This window comes from Rhinolophus hipposideros (assembly GCF_964194185.1).
Source record: "Rhinolophus hipposideros genome assembly, chromosome: 9".
Classification (NCBI taxonomy): domain Eukaryota; kingdom Metazoa; phylum Chordata; class Mammalia; order Chiroptera; family Rhinolophidae; genus Rhinolophus; species Rhinolophus hipposideros.
The window spans coordinates 21406299-21426126 of NC_138055.1; the positions used below are offsets into that span (position 1 = coordinate 21406299).

At 35.6% G+C, this 19828-nt stretch overlaps 1 protein-coding gene across 1 annotated transcript in view; it reads right to left on the reverse strand.

Annotated features, from left to right (window-relative positions):
* Positions 1-19828, reverse strand: part of CFAP54 (cilia and flagella associated protein 54) — a 249277-nt gene that overhangs the window by 162176 nt on the left and 67273 nt on the right. The window contains exons 20-24 of the mRNA XM_081060278.1: positions 16163-16339; positions 11780-11872; positions 11348-11533; positions 3676-3812; positions 126-273 (exon numbers count right to left, since the gene is read on the reverse strand). Of these exons, the coding sequence (XP_080916404.1) occupies positions 126-273; positions 3676-3812; positions 11348-11533; positions 11780-11872; positions 16163-16339 (741 nt within the window). The remainder of the gene's footprint in view (positions 1-125; positions 274-3675; positions 3813-11347; positions 11534-11779; positions 11873-16162; positions 16340-19828) is intronic.

Sequence of the window (19828 nt, forward strand, 5' to 3'; positions counted from 1 at the left end):
TCATACAATGGCCTCTTAGACTATTCACAAGCCAGGATACACAATCCCAAAATAACAAGACCTTGAAACACCAAAAAACAGATAAAGGGAAATTGACACATTTTCAGTCATTTTAATTTACTTACTTGTTGAGAGGGGAAAATTTCATTGCCTTTAATATTGTCACAGAAAAGATTTTCTTCTTTAATTTTAATGTCACTTGTCACAAAAATATTTCTAAGGAAAAGGTATAAGAGGATTGAAGAAGTCTCTGCCAAAATATCTGAATGTAATCTGCAAAAGAAAGTGACATTACAGATTTAAACATAAAATGATTTAGCACGTGAACTTGCCTTTTTAGATTGATTTTTCATAGCATCCACACAATGATCACAAGACTGCAGCAAAAATTTGTAGAACAGCTACTTTTATACAGGGTTTAAGTTAAAATTAAAGACTATCCTTAACAACAAGTTCACAAGCAAGAAAATTAAGCTGCTGACATATTATGTCATAGATACATAAAAATAACTATTGTGAAAGTTTTCTGGTTCTAATATGTAAAGTTCTTTTTATCAATATAATGAAATCCCTACAGATAGCCAGAAGCTTAGAAAACAGGCGCAGTATTTTAATTCATGAACTTTCTGAAAATGAAGATCATCTCCAGCAGAATCAGCCATGTTGAGAGAGAGACAGAGACAGACAGAGGCAGAGAGAGGAGAAAGACTGATTGACTTAACTTTTGGATCATTTTTGATTATCATTTCTAAATTTCAGTCAACAGTGCCAACCATTGGCAAAATGTGAAATCTGCAACCTTCCTTGTTTCCAATATTCCCTTCCTTACCCTTAGTCTTACTCGGTGACAAACCCTCCCTTCTAAGCTTTAGGTCCATCTACTTCCACACCCCCTATTCCTATAAAACAAGAAAGAATCTGACATCAGTAAATCACACCGGCAGATTATGTTTCATCACCATGTTAGGTTCTGAAATTACTGTTGTCAGGAGAATGTTCGTTCTCCCACTCCTGCAGCTCATACTACTCTTTCTCTTTGTCCTCATGCTGAACATCAGTACCTTGACACGTGCAATGTGTCCAGGCTATATCACCTCCTCCTGGCTCCATTTCCTTCCCTTCCCAGCTCAGACTCTGGTAGTCATTTCAATAGTGACTTCTCTAGCACTTTAGATTCTCTACCCCTTATTTTTGGCAATAATCAATTTGCCTGACCTTGCATAGATGTCACTGTCCAATTTTTCTATCCCTGCCACAATGCTCAATCATCATGTATTCACTTATTTATTTTCATTCAAACTATCATTTTCTGAACACCTATTATGTATGAGACACTATTCTAGGACCAATCAAATGGCCCTTAACCACAAGAACTGCTCTCTACTACAATTCACGTTATGTGACATCAGCTGAGTCACTAGTGCTCCTCAGGAACACTTCCGTTTATCACTAATGTCTCCTTGTTCACATCCCCCACAACAAATGTTCTAACCACTGTTCTCTACCCCATGTGCTCTTATGTCCTCCTGGCCCTACCACCATAGTGTCATCATCACCTGCATTTTCTTGTATCCTCAGTCTCTCCCTGTGCACACTCCAAAATTCGAAAATTCTTTCCTTAACCTTGCCTTTCCCCTCCAACTTCCTCCGACTTTCCTCCTCTTTTTTTTTTTTTTCAAAGATTTTATTGGGGAAGGGGAACAGGACTTTATTGGGGAAGAGTGTGTACTTCCAGGACTTTTTTCCAAGTCAAGGTGTTGTCCTTTCAGTCTTAGTTGTGGAGGGTGCAGCTCAGCTCCAGGTCCAGTTGCTGCTGCCAGTTGCAGGGGGCACAGCCCACCATCCCTTGCGGGAGTCGAGGAATTGAACTGGCAACCTTGTGGTTGAGAGGACACCCAACCAACAGCCATCCGGGAGTGCCATGTTCAATCTTAGTTGCAGGGGGCACAGCCCATTATCCCTTGCGGGAGTCAAGGAATCGAACTGGCAACCTTGTGGTTGAGAGCCCACTGGCCCATGTGGGAATCAAACAGGCAGCCTTTGGAGTTATGAGCATGGAGCTCTAACCGCCTGAGCCACAGGGCCGGCCCCTGACTTTGCTCCTCTACCATCAAACTTCACAACAGTAGTCTTTGCTTGTTAAAATTCTCCATTTTCATTATTCCTTAGCCAATTGCAAAAGATTTCTGTCCCATCATTCCACAAAAATGGCTCTCTTAAACTCACCAACGGCCCCCTAATTGCCAACTTTAAAGCATCTTCTTAGTTCTCATCCTACCCAACTTCTCTGTAGCATTTTATTGAGCTACTGCTCTACCTGATCTTGTGCTAGCATTCAATGCTGCTGGCAGTCCCTCCATGGTGATACTCTTACTTCCCTTAGTAGTGTACTCCCATACTTTCACCTCCTGGACTGCTCCTTTTTCAATAGCCTTCCTCAGTTCCATCTCCTGCTTCTGTCTCTTAAAAGGAAGCAATGCCCAGGTTCAAACTCCAGCCTTCTGTCTTTTCTGCTGAACAGTCATTCACTGGGAGATATCACACATTGTCAAAATTTCAATGATGATCTCAATGGAAAGTTTCTAAATCTGTATCTCTAACCTTGAACTCTCCTGAGTTATCAGCACTAAATAACCAACTACCTACTGGACATCTCCTATCTACCAAGATGTCCTACTAGAAAACTAAACTCAAAATACCCCCAATCAAATTCATTATCTTCCTCCAAAAACGTGTTCCACCTCTCACGTTCCCTTAGTAAATGTCAAAGGCTTCCAGTCAGGTAACCCTGGAAATCCCAGTCAACTGTCACTCCTTCCTCTCTTACCCTCACAAGTCACATAAAATCTTCCAAGTCTGGTCTCTTTCTCCTCTAAAATGCCTCTCAAATCTATTTCCCATAGCACCTAGCATCCTTGTACATGGTAAATGCTAAGTCTACATTTTTTTAAATGAATGGAATTATACCTTTCTGTAAATAAGCATTATCCATACCTTTCCTCAACCAGCATTTGCATTTTAAGCTCATTATCTTTGAGGAGTGAAGGGCTTTGTCTTCTTATAAAAGAAATTTCAGGCATTAACAAGCAGGTGAAGGAGATTGTTGTTTTTGAACTTGTTAAGGTATCCTGAAATCACACTAATGGTCATTTCTAAACCTACTCTTAAACTTTGTTCCTTTAAGAAAAATGGCAGTAAAGCAAAATGATGGCTTGTGGCCAGCTTCTACTGATCTATTTGCAGTTGTTGATAGGCTGATCCTGGGAGTATCTTCAAGCAAAGAAAAAGTCTTTTTTACCCCAATAGTCCACCCATCAGACCCTAACCTTAACCTGAACCTGACTTTTCTCTGTTACAAAACTTCCCAAAGATATTTGTGTTTTCTTATATAACTGGCATTACGTTGGTTAGTATTTGGTATTTTTTTCCATAACCTTCATTAACTTATATTCAGCATGCATCCATATGACTCCAGTAATTTTTCTGATTCTAACAAAGAAGGTCCTAACAAGGATTCAAGACCTTTAAATGTAGGTCCTTATTAAAATACTGATTGGAAATAGTTTTAGATGGACGATCTTAACATGAAATTGAAAATAAATTAATTCTAGGTTTCACACCCAACATTTAATTTCAAAAAGCAAATTAATATTTGAAAAGAACATTTCTAATTACCTTCTCTGTGTAATAGTCATTATGTTGCTTAAACAAATAACAGATTGTTCACCGTGAGGTGGTGAAGCAACAAAATAATCCCAGACTGGTGAGAAAACTTTCTTTGCCAACTCATAGTTACCAATCTGATAGGCAACCTACAACAGAAAGCAAGTTATCTTATGTGATATTTTTTATTTGCAAAATATACATTTTAAACAAGAATTCTGATAAGGTCCTATCACACACTAATTTCATATACAGTTATTCACACTTGCTGTTCTGTCCTGCAGTGCCCCACTAAGATAATGATGGCCACTGGCAAGGGAGACAGACATTTTGAAATCTCCTTTATTTCTAAATTGCATGGAAATTTGAAACTCTGTAAGGATGTTTCAAATTCTCATAAGCAAAACAAAGATCACATCTGAGCCAAATTAATTTCATTTCCATCTATCTCGGCAGCACACTCCATTTATTATAGACACTGTTGTAATGAACAATCTGTTCCAAGAGAAACAATCAGATTTCCCAAACCCAAAATATGAAATAGACTTCATTCTTTTCTGGTTTTGACTGACACTTTCGGAGCTTCTGTGCAACAAAGGGTTCACAGCTGAAAAGAGTGAAGAATAAAACAGAGACACTTCCAAGAAGCCATGATATGTTTAAGTTTTAACACATTCAACATTAGGCAAAATAACTCATTTCACTGGTAAAACCTAGACACTCAGGAGAAGAAAAAAAAATATCAGTGATTCACCTATATCTTTTGGTAGAATATATTTCTTTAAAGATATTTCTAAAAATCATTCTATTTAAATATGTATGACAGTATGAAATCTCACCACAAGTTACATACTGCTGTAAGACCTTAATGGAAGCAGGTAGGATATAAAGTATAAATAAATTCATTGAATCAAGTATGTAAATAACATGTGGCTAGAATATGTTCTACTCAAGGGAATAACTTACAGAGTTAGAATTTTTTTAAACCATCCAGGTCAGCACTTTTAATCAACCAACACATAAACTTTTATGAAGTTTATACTGTGCTAAGCACCATAAAAATAGATTCTTCAAAGCTTAAAATGATTTCATACTCCATGAAACTGTAATCAAGTTATAGACATAAAACACATGATATCACAGAAAAACAACAAAGACTAACATGATAATTGTGGAGGCTTAGAAAAAGAGAAGTGCCGACTTCAAGGAGGAGGAAGGGCTTGAGTGGAACCCTAAGACAGAGATAAAATTCAGATGAGCAGAGTTTAGACAGAATCTGAATGTGATCCCGTAGTAGAAGTCACCACAGTGCAGTTAGGAGAGACTAGCAAGGTCAGAATTTGAAGAAAAACAGGCAATATGATTGGACAGGTAAAGCGGGACATGATTTCAAAAGGCCTTGAAAATCAGGTGGAAGTATTTAAAGATGTCAAGTACCGAACTAAGCTCTTTATGTGCATTACTGTATTGACTCCTCATTACAGCTCTATTACATAAACTCTATTACCATCCCTGTTTCTCAGATGAGGACACTGTGGCATTGAGAAGTTGAATACTTTGTACAGAGCCTGATATGCAGTAAAAATACTGGAACCATGACTTAAGAGTAGAAACTGAGTCACTTCTCAGGACTGCATTGGTCAAACAAAGGAGTTGGACTAAGTGGTCACCAAAACACCATCTAACTCTAAGATTTCCGTGGGAAATAATAACAGATGATGTGTAAGGGTGTTATTGAAACTATAATACTTTCCTTTTAAAGAAAATACACATTCTTTTTAAAACAACGTAATTCAATTAGTGAAACAAGTAAACATGCCCTGATAAAACTAAGGTTTACAATACCACGAGCCTTTGTGGGTTAACAGAGGAGTGCCATGATATCAGCATGTTCAAAGATGGTTAACTGGTACTGCAGAATAGATTTCAGAGGAGGCGAAGTTAAAATGAGAAAGAAGCACTAAAAGACTAATGAAATAATTAAGTAGAGACTTTGATATATGACCTTCACTTGACTTCCAGAACTCCACACTCTTTGTTTCCTTTTCATTTCAAAGACCACATTCCTTTCCAGTTGCCTTTGCAAGCTCCTCCTCTTTCCCCCAATATCTTTATATCGGCATGCCCTTGAACCTCTCCTCTTTTCTGTCTACACTTATTTCCTTGGTGATTTCATCCAGCTCCATGACTTTGTCACATGACTACTCTCAAATCCCTCTCCAGCCCAGACCTCTCTCCCAAATTCCAGATTCATACATCTAACTAACTACTCAACAATTCTCTCTGAATACCTAATAAATCTAATATTGAATAAATATCTAATAATACCTAATGTTGTACTTCAGCATGTCTGAAACTGTGTTTCTGATCTCCCCCTGCCCCAATGTATACCACTTACAGCCTTCCCCAACTCGGTTAATGTCAACTCTATCCTTCTGGTTGGTCAGTTAAATATCTTAGAGTAATCTTTTTCTCTTTACATTAGTTCATCAGGAATTCTTGTTGACTCTTCCTTCAAACATATCCAGAATCTGACCACTTCTCACCACATAAACCATTATTCCTCTGGCCAAGTCACCTTCATCTCTTATTGGATCACAACAGTAGAGCGGTCCCTCTGCTTCCACCCTTAACCTCTTATGGTCTATTTCCAACATAGCAGTCAGGGTGAGCCTTTTGAAAATACAAGTCATATTATATCAAGCCACTACTCAAAATCCTCCAGTCGTTGGCCATTTCAATTTCACTCGAGGTAAAAGCTCATGATCTTACAATGGCCTAAAAGTCTTTTCATGATCTGCTCCCCCACCTATCCACTCAGCTTTACCTCTCTGACCAATCCTTTTACTTTCCATGGGTCCCTCCGCTTCAGCCATACTAGCCTCCTTGCTGTTTATAAGACATACTAGGTGCACTTCTGGAAATTAGGGCTTTTGCTCTAGCTCCTCCTGCAGAATGCTCTTCCTCCAAGAGTCTTTCCCTCACCTCTTTCAAGTCTCTGCTCAAATATCACCTTCTAGATGAGGTCTACCCTGATCATCCTATTTAATACTGTAATCAACTTTCCATTCCCCCACTTCACATTTCCAATTTCTTTTACCGTACTCTTTTTCTTTCCATAGAACTTACCTTCTAATATATTAGATAATTTATTTATTTACTATGTTCATTGTTTATTAACTATCTCCCACCGTGGCATTTTGTTCACTTTGCTTAGAACAGTGGTTCTCAAAGTACGGTCCCATCATCAGCATCTCCTAGGAACTTGTTAGAAATGCAAATTTCTTAGGCCCCATCCCAGACCTAGCAAATCATAAACTCTGGTAATAGGACCCAGCAATTTGTTTAAACTAGCACTCCAGATCATTCTGATGCATGTTCAAGTTTTGAACCACTAGCCTGGCAACACCTGGCATAGAGTAAGCACTGAATAATAACATGTTAAAAGAATTAAATAACGTGTCGAATGAATCATTTCCTAATAATTCCCCCCTATCCCCAGAAGAGGATACCCAGAGGTTGTTCTATACTACAACACGATTGACTGGCCCAGGGTGACTGTCTCACCTAAGCTGAGTATTTTATAGGCCCCGCTTCGAAGCAAGATGGACCACCACCCAAAGTTTGGTTCTGATGTCAAGATGGTAACGTGGTGATGCACTTGGAGAATTTGAGGGAAAGTTTATTATTCACACAAGAGACTCCGAGGGAGAGTTCAGCAGGCACAAGCAGGTCTGGGCTGGATTGAACAAAACCAAGGAATGGGTTGGGCCTAGATCAGTGGCTGGGGGCCAGAAATATGGAAAGTTCCTGCCCGCTGGGAGGTTTATATTTCCTGCTGGCACCAAAGGAGAACCCATTGACCTCCCTATCAGCTGCCTAAATGTGCGGCCAAAGGTAAAAATCAGGGGTAAGTTTTAAAACCAAGTCAGCGGTCAAACATCAAAACTGAGGTCAGACTCTTTATTACATTAGGTGGGCCAATCAGAGTCTCTTTCCAGAAATTTAGAATCAAGATTAGGAGCCAGCAGGATGGTCTCTATATCTGAAATTGAAGGATATGTAAAATTTCAGGAGCTGTCATTTTTCCTCCAAAGATGGAGAGGTAAAGAAACTCAATCCTCAGAAAAAGAAAAAGAAAGCAGATATATAGAGAGAACAAAAGGTACCGTGTTTCCCCAAAAATAAGACCTAGCAGGACAATCAGCTCTAATGCATCTTTTAGAATAAAACAATATAAGACCTGGTCTTATTTTGCTATCATATAAAACCAGGTCTTATGTAATACAATAAAATATAAGACTGGGTCTTATTTTAATTTTTGCTCCCAAAGATGCATTAGAGCTGATTGTCCGGATAGGTCTTATTTTCAGGGAAACAAGGTATGAGACCAAAAAGTGCCTGGACTCGGCAGCTTTCCCAGAGCCTAGCTGCATTCCCCCAGGCCAGGCGGGTTCCCTTCCGTGCAATTAGTCTTAACTGAAATCGTAAGTCAAATTATCTAAACAAGCGTCATTGTTATGGTAGTAAGATTGATTAAAAAAAAAAACGGTTCAAAGGAAGAAGAGATGACATCTCCCATAGAACCTGGCACAAATTAACCACTAAATAAATAATTCATCAATAAATAGATGAGTACAGAAAGTAGTAAGAGTCACATAAAGGATGAGAGGGAAAAGAAGAGTTGAAACTTCTTAACGAGTTTTAAAAATGGAGATGACTATCTTTTTTACCTAGTAGCTTTTTCTTTTACTACTTGAATGGTCATAAGCAAAAGGCATACCTCTATTAATCAGATTTTCAATTAATTCATATACAAAGAGGAAAAAAAATGTAAAACTTCATTTGCCTTTCTCCTGCCACCATTGTGATTACTAACAAAGTATTCACATCCTGGTATCACATTCTATTGCCAACATTGATCATCAACACCTCCTGAACACCACTAAACCCAGGCATAGAAAAGATGGGAGAGATGTGGGTTCTAGAAGAACTTGGCACATATTAGATGTTGAACACATAAATTCCTTGGAACCTGGACAGAGCTGGTTCAAGTGTCAGGCTTGCCATCTGCTACCCAAGCAACCTTGAGTAAATTACTTAACCTCCCCGAGACATCGTTTCTGGAATAAAATGGGACTGGCAGAGGAGGAATTAAATTAATGTCAGTCTTCTCAACTATAAAATTAAAGTGATAATACCACTTCACAGAGTTGTTGTAACAAATGAGATAATGAATTTTTAAATGCCTGCTACACAATAGTTTCTTTTTAATAAATGATATTTCCCATTTCCTTTTCTCAATAGCCATCGTTCCCACTCATTATTTGATTTAGTAGTTTAATAATCCAGCAGTGTACATTTTGTCGTGTATCCATTTTACAGATAGGGAAATTGAGACCAAGCAATTTGCCTAAAATCCTAAAATCCTTCTCACAGTTTTCTAATTTTATACATTTTATATCACATTAACTAGCCATTTCCAACTTAAATGGGAAGAATGAAAAGAAATGAGGCTATATAAGAGGGAAGATTGGAAAACATCCACAGAAAACATATCATTGATAAAGGTTCCTCAAAAACTTTTTCAGATAGCCTAAATTCCACATTAAGGGAAAACCTAGTAAAGATTCACCTGACTTTATTAATGTCTATAGAATAATGTTGAGAAAAAGTACAACCTAAAATCCCAAGCCAAATTCATCATAGGTATCTAGCGTAATATCTCCATCTCTTACTATAAGAATATTTATGATAATACTTTTTAAAAAACAGAATTATCCTGAAACTGAAAACTAACCACTCTCATGAAAAATACTGTAATTCCAAAAGAAAGGTACGTTTTTCTTGTTGGAACATAAAAACTTAAACTTTTGTAAATTAAGAATTACTAAGTGAGAAAATTTTGCTTTAGCCACTTAACGTTATGAGACAGAATGCTCATAAACTGTCACAAATGAACTACAGTACTTCAAATATAGTATCCATAAAGACACACAGGTCATTACTTTATGACACTTCTCGTTATCCCAGCAGTATAGCTCGGACTTAGTTTTATTAACTTTCAATGAAAGTTCTGCCAAATGAAGCCCAAGAGTCAAACCACTCCCTGGAGAAAAATTACGCCTTGATGAAATATTCTGTTCCTCACTTTAAAATAACTCCATCACTGCAAATTAGAGAATATATTAGCTTCCAAAGAAATCAAAACATTGGAAAGCCATGAGCCAATATGACATGCTAAACCAATGCTAGACAAATTCTAGCAATTCTCTGAATTTAATTTTCTTTGAAAAATATGATAATATAAAAATCCACTAAAATCTTAGCTCATAATACTAATCAACTATGAAGAGAAAATAGCAAAATAGAAACATAATAAAATTTAGAATAGCCATCAGCTCTACAGTCAACAAGTGCCTTAAAATTAGATGCTTGAGGTCAATGAGTCACTCTTCCTCATGTCCTACTCACTGGAGACATGTTCTAAGTCAGACAGTCATTTCAGCAAAAATTGAAATTCATGAGCAAGTATATTCAAAACCAAAAACAATAATAATATTTATTAAATGTCTACTGTGTTCTATGTTAAACATTTTTATTTATTAAGTGCCTATTGTATGCGATGTTAAACATCTGACACGAATAATTCTATCTAATACTAATACTTATGGGAGGTAGCTCCGACTCTTATTCCCTCTTCACAGATGAAGGTTACTTTCCCAATACCATGTGGCTAAGTGTGAGGAGCTGAAATTTGAACTCAGGTTTTCCTGTCTCTATTAACCCAGAAATTTCACTTCTACATATTTATCCTAAGAAAGGAATCATGGATGCAAGCAAAGGTTTATCTACAAAGATGTGCATCACAGCTTTGTTTATAATAGCAAAGGGCTGAAAAGTATCTAAATTTGCCTAACAATGAATGATTACTAAAACCACGATCTAGCTATAAGATATATATTATACCAGGCAGCTGTTGAAAATTATGTTTTGGAAGAATATTTAATAGAATGGAAGAAATATCAGTTATACATTAAATGAAAATATCAGGATATAAAATAATATGTATACTATCATTAAACTTACATATAAATAAATTCATACATATATGTGTGTATACATATGGACACACACATACACACAAATGAAAGGATATCTCTAGAATCAGGTTTCTCAACCTTGGCGTTATTGACATCTTGGACTAGACAATTCTTTGTTATGGGGGGCTGTCCTTTGCATTGTAGGGTGCTTATTAGCATCACTGGTCTCTACCCAGTAGATGCCAGTAGCACCACTCTAGATTGTGACAACCAAAAATGTTTCCAGACATTGATAAATGTCCTCTGGAGACCAAAATTTCCCAGGTTAAGAACTGCTACACAGGATGACAGAATAACAGATAACATTCGTTTTCTTCTTCGTGCATTTCAGTATTTTCCAAAATATCTAAAATTAATGTTTGTTACATTTATAATTCAGGGGAAAAATGTTATTGTAAAAAGCAAACTCACTAATAAGAGAAGGAATGGTTCCTGTCTTATGAAAATAAATTGTAATAATGGAAAATATTTTAGGAACTTTTGAATATCTGCTGTGACTTTTTTTTTTTCATCAGAATTTATTTAGTAACTGCCCAACAGAAAAACACGTAGAGAAACAACTTAGCAGAAATCTCTGATACCTGTGTCAGGAACATACGAGCAGTAACAGCAGAAAGAGGTGGATAAACCAGAATTGGTTTAGTTGTCTCCCCAATAGCATCACCAACAAGCTTCCCATTAGAAGAATACGCAGCAACTGCAAAAATGTATTTTTCATTGGTTTCTAAACCTTTCACTTCAAAAATGCTTTTATCATCAGCTGGTATCTATTAACAAAAATATATTTCAAGTTATATATGGAAAATTAAAGTAATGTTTAAAAATATAACTAAGCAAACCTTATATGTTAAAAATACTTTCATTTACTGTTGGTTTTTACTTATGACTCAAGTTAAACGTAGAGAAATTCACTGAAATAATGACTTGATAAGGAAAAGAAAAACAATCACAATTAATGAGAATTTTGGTAAGATTTCCTGACATTTAAAGTTGTTGTTTTTAATTTGACATACCGCCTCTCCTGAGTTTGGGAGATGATTATTGTTTAGTCTTACTTTTCCATAGCTCCCTTCTGCTTTACAACCCAAAATGCAGTACCACGACACCTGCCGAGGAGAGAGAGATGAGTGTATCATCTGTAGTCTGTTTAACAAGGCATTCAATTTCTTTTATCAGGATGTGGCAAAAGAAATACTTTTCTAAATAAAAATGTAACTATTCAAGTTTTGAAACATAATATTGAAGTTTACAAAAATACTTAGATTTAATTTTTTTTAAAAAAAGACAAATATAGGGCTGGGATTACCAAGACTAAAATATTATTCATCATTATTTTACCTACCACTAACTGAGCAGTTCCAATGTGCTAAGTATTGTTAGGAAATTTACATATACTTTCTAATATTCACAATATCCCTATGAGATGAGATTACAATTGTCATTTGGCTTTATAGGAAATGGAGACTCAGAGATATTTAATAACTTGCCCAAGAACAGACACTGTCAGGAAGTGACTCCAAAGATGACTTAATCTTGATGGAAAAAAAGATCAACAGTGAAGTGATTTTCACATTTTATTTAATAACATATAAGAAAAAAGTAAGTGGAAAAAGAAGCAAGATACTATATTGTAGTTTTCTAAAATAAAATGTAAAAATACATATGAAAAAGCCTGGAAGAAAATGCTCCTAAATAAGAATAGTGGTAGAATAGGTTTCCTCAAAAAAATTAAGAATAGAATTACCTACAAGCCAGCAATCTCTCTCCTGAGTATCTACCCCAAAAGTCTGAAAACATTTATCCATAAAGATATATGTACCCCTATGTTCATTACAGCATTCACAGTAGCCAAAACATAGAAACAATCAAAGTGTCCTCTGATAGATAATTGGATAAAAAAGATGTGGTACATATACATAAGGGAATATTACTTGGCCATAAGAAAAGATGAAATACCGTCATTTACAACGACAGGGATGGATCTTGAGATTATCATGCGAAGTGAAGTACGTCACACAGAAAAAGTCAAGAAATATATGACTTCACTCATGTGAAATATAAAACTGAAAGCTACAAATGAATAAGACAAACAAAGAAACAAAAACTCATAGACACAGGCAACAGTTTAGTGGTTATGAGAAGGTAAGGAGGGATGGGGAGGCGGGGGAAGGTAGAAGAGAGAAAGGGGGACAAATATATGGTGATGGAAAGAGAACTAACTCTGGGTAGTGAACACACAATGCAATATATAGATGATGTTTTATATAAACGTATACTTGAAACCTATATAATTTTACTAGCCAATGTAGAGTTTGGATGACAAAAAGATTATCAAGGTTGCCGGTTAGCTCAGCTGGTTATAGCGTGGTGCTGATAACACCAAGGTTGCTGGTTCGATCTCCACATTGGCTTCTGTGAGTTGCACCCTCCTTAAAAAAAATAACTAAATAAAAATAAAAATTCAACAAAAAAAAGATTATGGATAATTCTGTTCTCTAATTTATAAATTTTCTGAAACATAACGTTCCTTTGATAATTCTTAAATCCAGTCATAAACCAAAAGCAAGATGCAAAGTCCACAGAAACAACCAAATTTAAATTTGATCATGTAGACAATGGTCCATCTGCCAAGACTGCAAAATAATAGAGACTACTTATTGTAGTGAACTATTCTCACCATAGGAAAAAGGGAGCAAGTTGATACCTAGGGAGCAGCATTATTAGGAGTCATACTATCCAGGGGTCAGAGATGGAGGGCTGTCATCATTGGGTCATTCCCTTTTACCCAGAGGCTCTACCTCACAACATCTCAACTCCTAAATTACAAGAGAAGCTAGATAAAAGGGGAAACATAATTGCCTCCAAAAAGCAACTGCCTTTACTGCCTAGCCTGCTCTTTCTTCCTCTAGGTCAACAGAAAAATCCTAATCACGTCTTGTCTGCACAGGTAATTCTCAACTCTGCCTATGCAGCAGAATCACTTTTTAAAATACAGTTTGTACAGAATCAAACATTTTTTTAATTACATATATGCAAGCCTGCCTAACCACAATGAACAAGAATTTCTGGTGCAGGTGGCTGAACCTTTGTGTTTCCAAAGAAAATTTCACAGGTAATTAAGGAGCACTAGACAAAGGCAGGAGGACTCCAAGGCCAGCGAGAGTATTAAAGAGACTTGGAAGCTGGCGGGGGTGGGGGGATCAGGTGAATCTCAGGAAAAAAATAGAAACTAACTTTCCTTGACCTCTCATGCAAAAGAAGTATCATTTTTCATATATATATATATATATATATATATATATATATATATATATATAGAGAGAGAGAGAGAGAGAGAGAGAGAGATATCTATATATATACATATATACATATATCTATATATATACATATAGATATCTATATATATATATACATATATTTACCTATATATATATATGTACAGAAAAACTGTGTTTATGACTTAGACCATTATTTCTCTAAGTTAAGCTATATATATCAACCAGAATTTGAAGGGTAAAATTCTCTCTAAAGCCTTTTTACAAGCAAGTTTTACATTTTGTTCCACAGATGAAAACATTTTAGTTGGTGTAACTGTAAGAAGCAATGTGTCATTAGAATCCACATAAGAGTAAAGGTACCATAAACAAATCATCATTAACTTTAGAACTAAAAGTTTATAAATAACATCAGCATTTTCAACGATTAAAACAGATTTTAATGAAACAATGCCTTAATGAGATTTGATTTAAAAAAAAATGAGAGATGCCTGGAGCCTCAAACCAGAAAACGAATTTAAGGCCATAGCACCATCTAGTGTTGATGAGTAGGTTATAGCAATAATAACTTCCTGGAGCACACACCTCTACTGATGTATAATATACATACGCTTCATATAATATGCTAAATGACAAGCCCTACAACTACAAGTCAAATGTGGGACCCATGTATTTATATTTCTGAGCATTAAAAAATAAAATAAATGAGTCACTAATTTTAAATACATTTTAAAAAATAAGATTCTGATTAAATAAACCAAAACATGAGAAAAACAACAACAACAAAAAAAAAACTCTTGGTAAATCACCCAGTCTCAGTTCTGTACTAAATTTCCAAAATCAGTGACTCCCTCTTTTTTAAACAGATCCCAAAAATCCAAAGTTAAACTTTAAAACTGCTAGCAATTGCAATAATGTATTTATTATAGCACAGTTACAGGTGTAAGATGAATGTTATTTCTGTTCCCCCAACTATAAGGCATTGTGAAGATAGTTTTATTTCTCCCTGATGTCCACCTCCCATTAGTCTAAAGCTCCTCAAAGAATGGAACCATGTTTTATTTGTGTTTATTTTGCTACTTCAATTACCTCACACAGAGCTTGACAGATAATAGACACTCGGTAATGCTCATTGGACAATATTTATGAAAAAAAAACATTAAAGCATGTAATCACAGTCTATAACATCATTAATTTTTAGCAAAGTTTACTACATATGCTTAATACAAGATAGAGAGGAACATCAGTTACTATGCCAAGAAAATTATATACTATGAGTATGTCATTTAATTTTCACAATAAACATATTTTACAAATGAAAGAACAAAAGCATAAAACACCTCATGAAGTATGTTTAGATTGCCAAAGGTCATACTACTAGCAAGGGGTGGAGCTAGAATTTTAACACCGCATCTGTCTGACTTTAAAGCCCATATCCTTTCCACTCTACCAAGTCAATGTAAGTTCAAGCGAACATCCTAAAGAGAATCAGATACAACTATTTTTTACACAACATCAAAGAACATCTTGTTGATTATCCAAAAGGAAAGGTGAAATTTAAAATATGGATTAGGTGGAACCAAATGTTTGTGAGGAAACTAAATCTCAAGTTATAGTCACATTTAGGCTGAGTTCCAAGGCATCGGGGATGGAAAAAACAGCTCATTCTTCCATACATACAAAAAAAATTATTACTTAATAATATGGCTGGAATTGTCATTTGTTTGTATTAAAAGAATCCCCACCTACTTGGAAGAGCTTTGGAAAGAACCTCTAAATTCCCCATCCCCAAATTTCCTCATTTCCATCATTGGCTCTGAGAGTAACTTCTATCCTCTTCAAATGTCACACTAGAAGGTCAGTATATAACTATGTCATGGTGACAAAAATACTTAGAAATGCTTCTCTATATTTGGGTATAGCAAGGCTATCTGGGGCATAAAGGGAAATAGCATAAAGGGGAAAAGACCATGAAGAAACTAAGTAAAGACATTAGAATACTAATCCCAATGTTCAGTTCTTATTAATAAAATTAGTCAAGTCCTAAAAGTATCAATCGTTATAGTGATAAAAGTACTTATGTTGTTTTGTCTGAGGTAAAGATCATAATGGGCAACATACCTTAACATCTGAAATAAATGGAGCAGGTTTCAAGGTAACAGAACAATGAGTTCGAGACAGCAAGATAGGTGGAGGAGGGATTCTGCTTTTCTTTCTTTTCGAACTTTCCACATATTTCTGATATGAATATAGAGTATGTTGTTCTATTTCGACCTTCTCAATTAAAGAATATGCTTCCTGTAATAGAGCATGAAAATAGAAAAATACATTCCAAAAGCTTGAATTTCATTTATGTTTGTAGAATTCTAGTGATGTTAAACATTATCTCGCTGTATATGGTTCTTTAAGCCTCAGTAGTATACATACTTCAAGCACTGAATGATTTGACAGAAGTGAAAAAATAGCTACTAAACAAAGCTAAGTAAAAAATAGTTATTAGATAAGGCAATAGTGTCATATTTATTTCTAATATTTTTATCTTTATTATATATTAATGAGTCATTTCATTTTTGAATCAAACTCTCTGAATATCTGCCATCATAATTCATTGTCCTTAAAGAGTTCATAACACAATCATCTAAATTTATACTGATGAACTGTACATCTACTTTTAATGCAACTTGAAATGCGACTCTCAAGTAATGAGACTATTAGTATCTGTGGTTTATGAAACGAATATTATTAGATTTTCTTACTGTCAGCAAGAAGAAATAAAACAGATTTTAAATTTTATTATATAAACCTGAAGGAAAGGCAATCACCGTTTTAAAAGGTTACACAGAGTGATAATACATAGAACAAAACAAACAAAAAAACAGATCTAAATAATATTTCAAAGCAACATCAAATATATCAGATATAATAATACATGTAGATGAATTAAACTCCTCTTTTAAATTAAATTAAAGGCAAAGATACTGAGTTCCAAAGCAAAAACCCATATAAAGATTAAAATTCAATGGATGATAAAGAAGGAATACCCTTTCAGACAGTGTTGAGACAATTAGACATCCACCTGAAAAAGAATAAAGTTAGACCCTTACCTCACACCAAATACAAATATTAACTTAAAATGAATTATAGATCCAAATGTGAGAGCTAAAATTAAAAAAAATATATTAAAAGAAAACATAGGAATAAATCTTCATGACCTTGGGTTAGGCAATGGTTTCTTAGATATGACACCAAAAGCACACCAACAAAAGGAAAAGTAGATAAACTGAACTTCATTAAAATTAAACACTTCAGATGATACCATCAAGAAAGTGAAAAGATAGTAGATGGAATGGGAGAGAATACTTGCAAATCTTATATCTGTTAAGGAACTTGCATTCAGAATATAAGGAACTGTTATAAAGAATAATAAATGGAGCTGAGCCGCTGGTGGGCGGCCAGTTGGCTCAGTAGTTGGAGCGCAGTGCTCACAACACCAAGGTTGCTGGTTCAATTCCCACAAGGTCCAGTGAGAAGCAATGGCTTGAGTTTGGAGCTCAGCCGCCAGTGGGAGGATGGTTGGTCGGTGGTTAGAGCATGAGCACTTAACACCAAGATCACCAGTTCAAGTTCCAGATAGGCCAGTGAGCTGCGCCCTCCACAACTAGGTTGAAAACAACGACGTGACTTGGAGCTGAGCTGCGCCTCCCACAAGTAGATTGCAAAAACAATGACTTGACATCCTGGAAAAACACACTGTTCCCCAATATGCCCCAATAGTAAAAATAATAATAATAAAAAGACAAATAACCCCAAATAACACCACTGGAAAATGGACAAACGGTGTGAACAAACATTTAGTGCCAATTCTTCTCAAAGTCTTCCAAAAAGGTAAAGAGAAGGGGCTACTTTCAAACTGATTTTTTGAGGTCAGCATTACCCTGATACCAAAGCCAAATGAGGATACTTCAAGAAAACTACAGACCAATATTCCTCATGAACATAGATGCAAAAACCCTTAACAAAATACTAGCAAACCAAATTCAACAGTATATTAAAAGGATCATATACCATGACCAAGGATTTATTCTTGGGATACAAGGATGGTTCAACATAAATGTGATTCAAATCAATACATGTGATACACCAATTAACAAAATGAAAAATAAAAACAGTATGATCATTTCAATAGAGCCAAAAACGAACATGACAAAATTCAACACACTTTTAGGATAAAAATCTCTCAACAAATTACATATAGAAGAAATATACCTCCACATAATAAAGGCCATATATGACAGATCCACAGCTAACATAATGCTCAATGGGGAAAGGCTGAAAGTCTTCCCTCTAAGATCAGGAACAAGACAAGGGTGCCCACTCTTGCCACTCCTATTCAACATGGTACCAGACATCTTAGCCAGAGCAATCAGAAACGAAAAGAACACAAAGCATAAAGTAACAATAAAGTAAAAATCAGAAAGAAAGAAGAAAAATTGGGGGATGGGAGAGTTGGTCGTAGATACAAACTTTCAGTTACAAGATAAATAAGTTCTGAAGATCTCACGTACAGTACGGTGACGATAGTTAATAATACTGTACTGAATACTCGAAATTTGCTAAGAGACTTCTTAAACATTCTCACCAGCGGAAAGAAAACTGAGGTGATAAATGTGTTAATTAACCTGATGTTCGCAATCATTTCACAAGGTATACATATATCAAATAATCACATTGAACATTCTAAATATATTACAATTTTATTTGTCAGTTATACCTTGGTAGAGCTGGGGGTGGGGGGGAAAGCTCAATAAACTTGGAAATATCTTTAACATGAGAATAAAATATTAATTTTAGCCAATAGACAATATCATGGCTAACAACAAAGCGCTAAAGAATTATCAATAAAATCCAGGAGGAGATGAATGCCACCATTCCTTTTGATTCTAGAAGTTCTAGCCAATTTAATAAATACAAGAAAAGAAATGCTGAAAATGAGAAGACAAAATGTCCACCAAATTTCAAATGCATTTCACTCGGATACAAAAACCTGTGCTGTTTCCCCTACAGAAGACACGCTGAGTTTGAATCTTCCTTTGGAATTCTGGACTCAAGCTCAAAAGAAAAGGTAAGACTGGACATATGATCTGGGAGTCATATGCATCAGAGTGATATTTAAAGCTCAGTGAGTAAATCAGTTCCCTGGGGGAGTGTAGATTATAAAACTGTAGTATCATACGTTTTTCCTAAAATAATGAAGGTTGGCCTAAATTAACTTCTCACTTTTATTTTTTATTGGAAATTGTTGACATTAAGGTCTAAAATCACTAGTCACGATTAAAATTTATTTAATAATAAATGTTCTTTTAAATCCACTTGTTCTATGCCAGGAGACCTTGAAAATTTTGCTGCATTTGTAGTTCAGGAATCTTAGCCATCTGCATAGGACAATCATTCCTTCATGTAAGAAGGGATGTATTACATGGTAGCCATGTTTCTAGAGCCTACCTGCCAAGGATCTTAGATGTTTAGACTCAAAAGCTAATTTATATATACATGGGGTCAGTTTAACTGTTGAATCACTGAATGAGTGAATCAATCGATCAATCAACGAGATGGGATGGCATTTGTTATCTTCCATCATCTCCACTTTTTCACTCATTCAACCAACCCAGAAAAAAAAAAAGAAAATGGATGGAAAAAGCGTAAGGCCAGACACTGAAAGAGCTGTGAAAGGAGGAAATATCACCAGCCTTGGCTACCTGAGAGGACACATGTGCCCACACAGCAGGC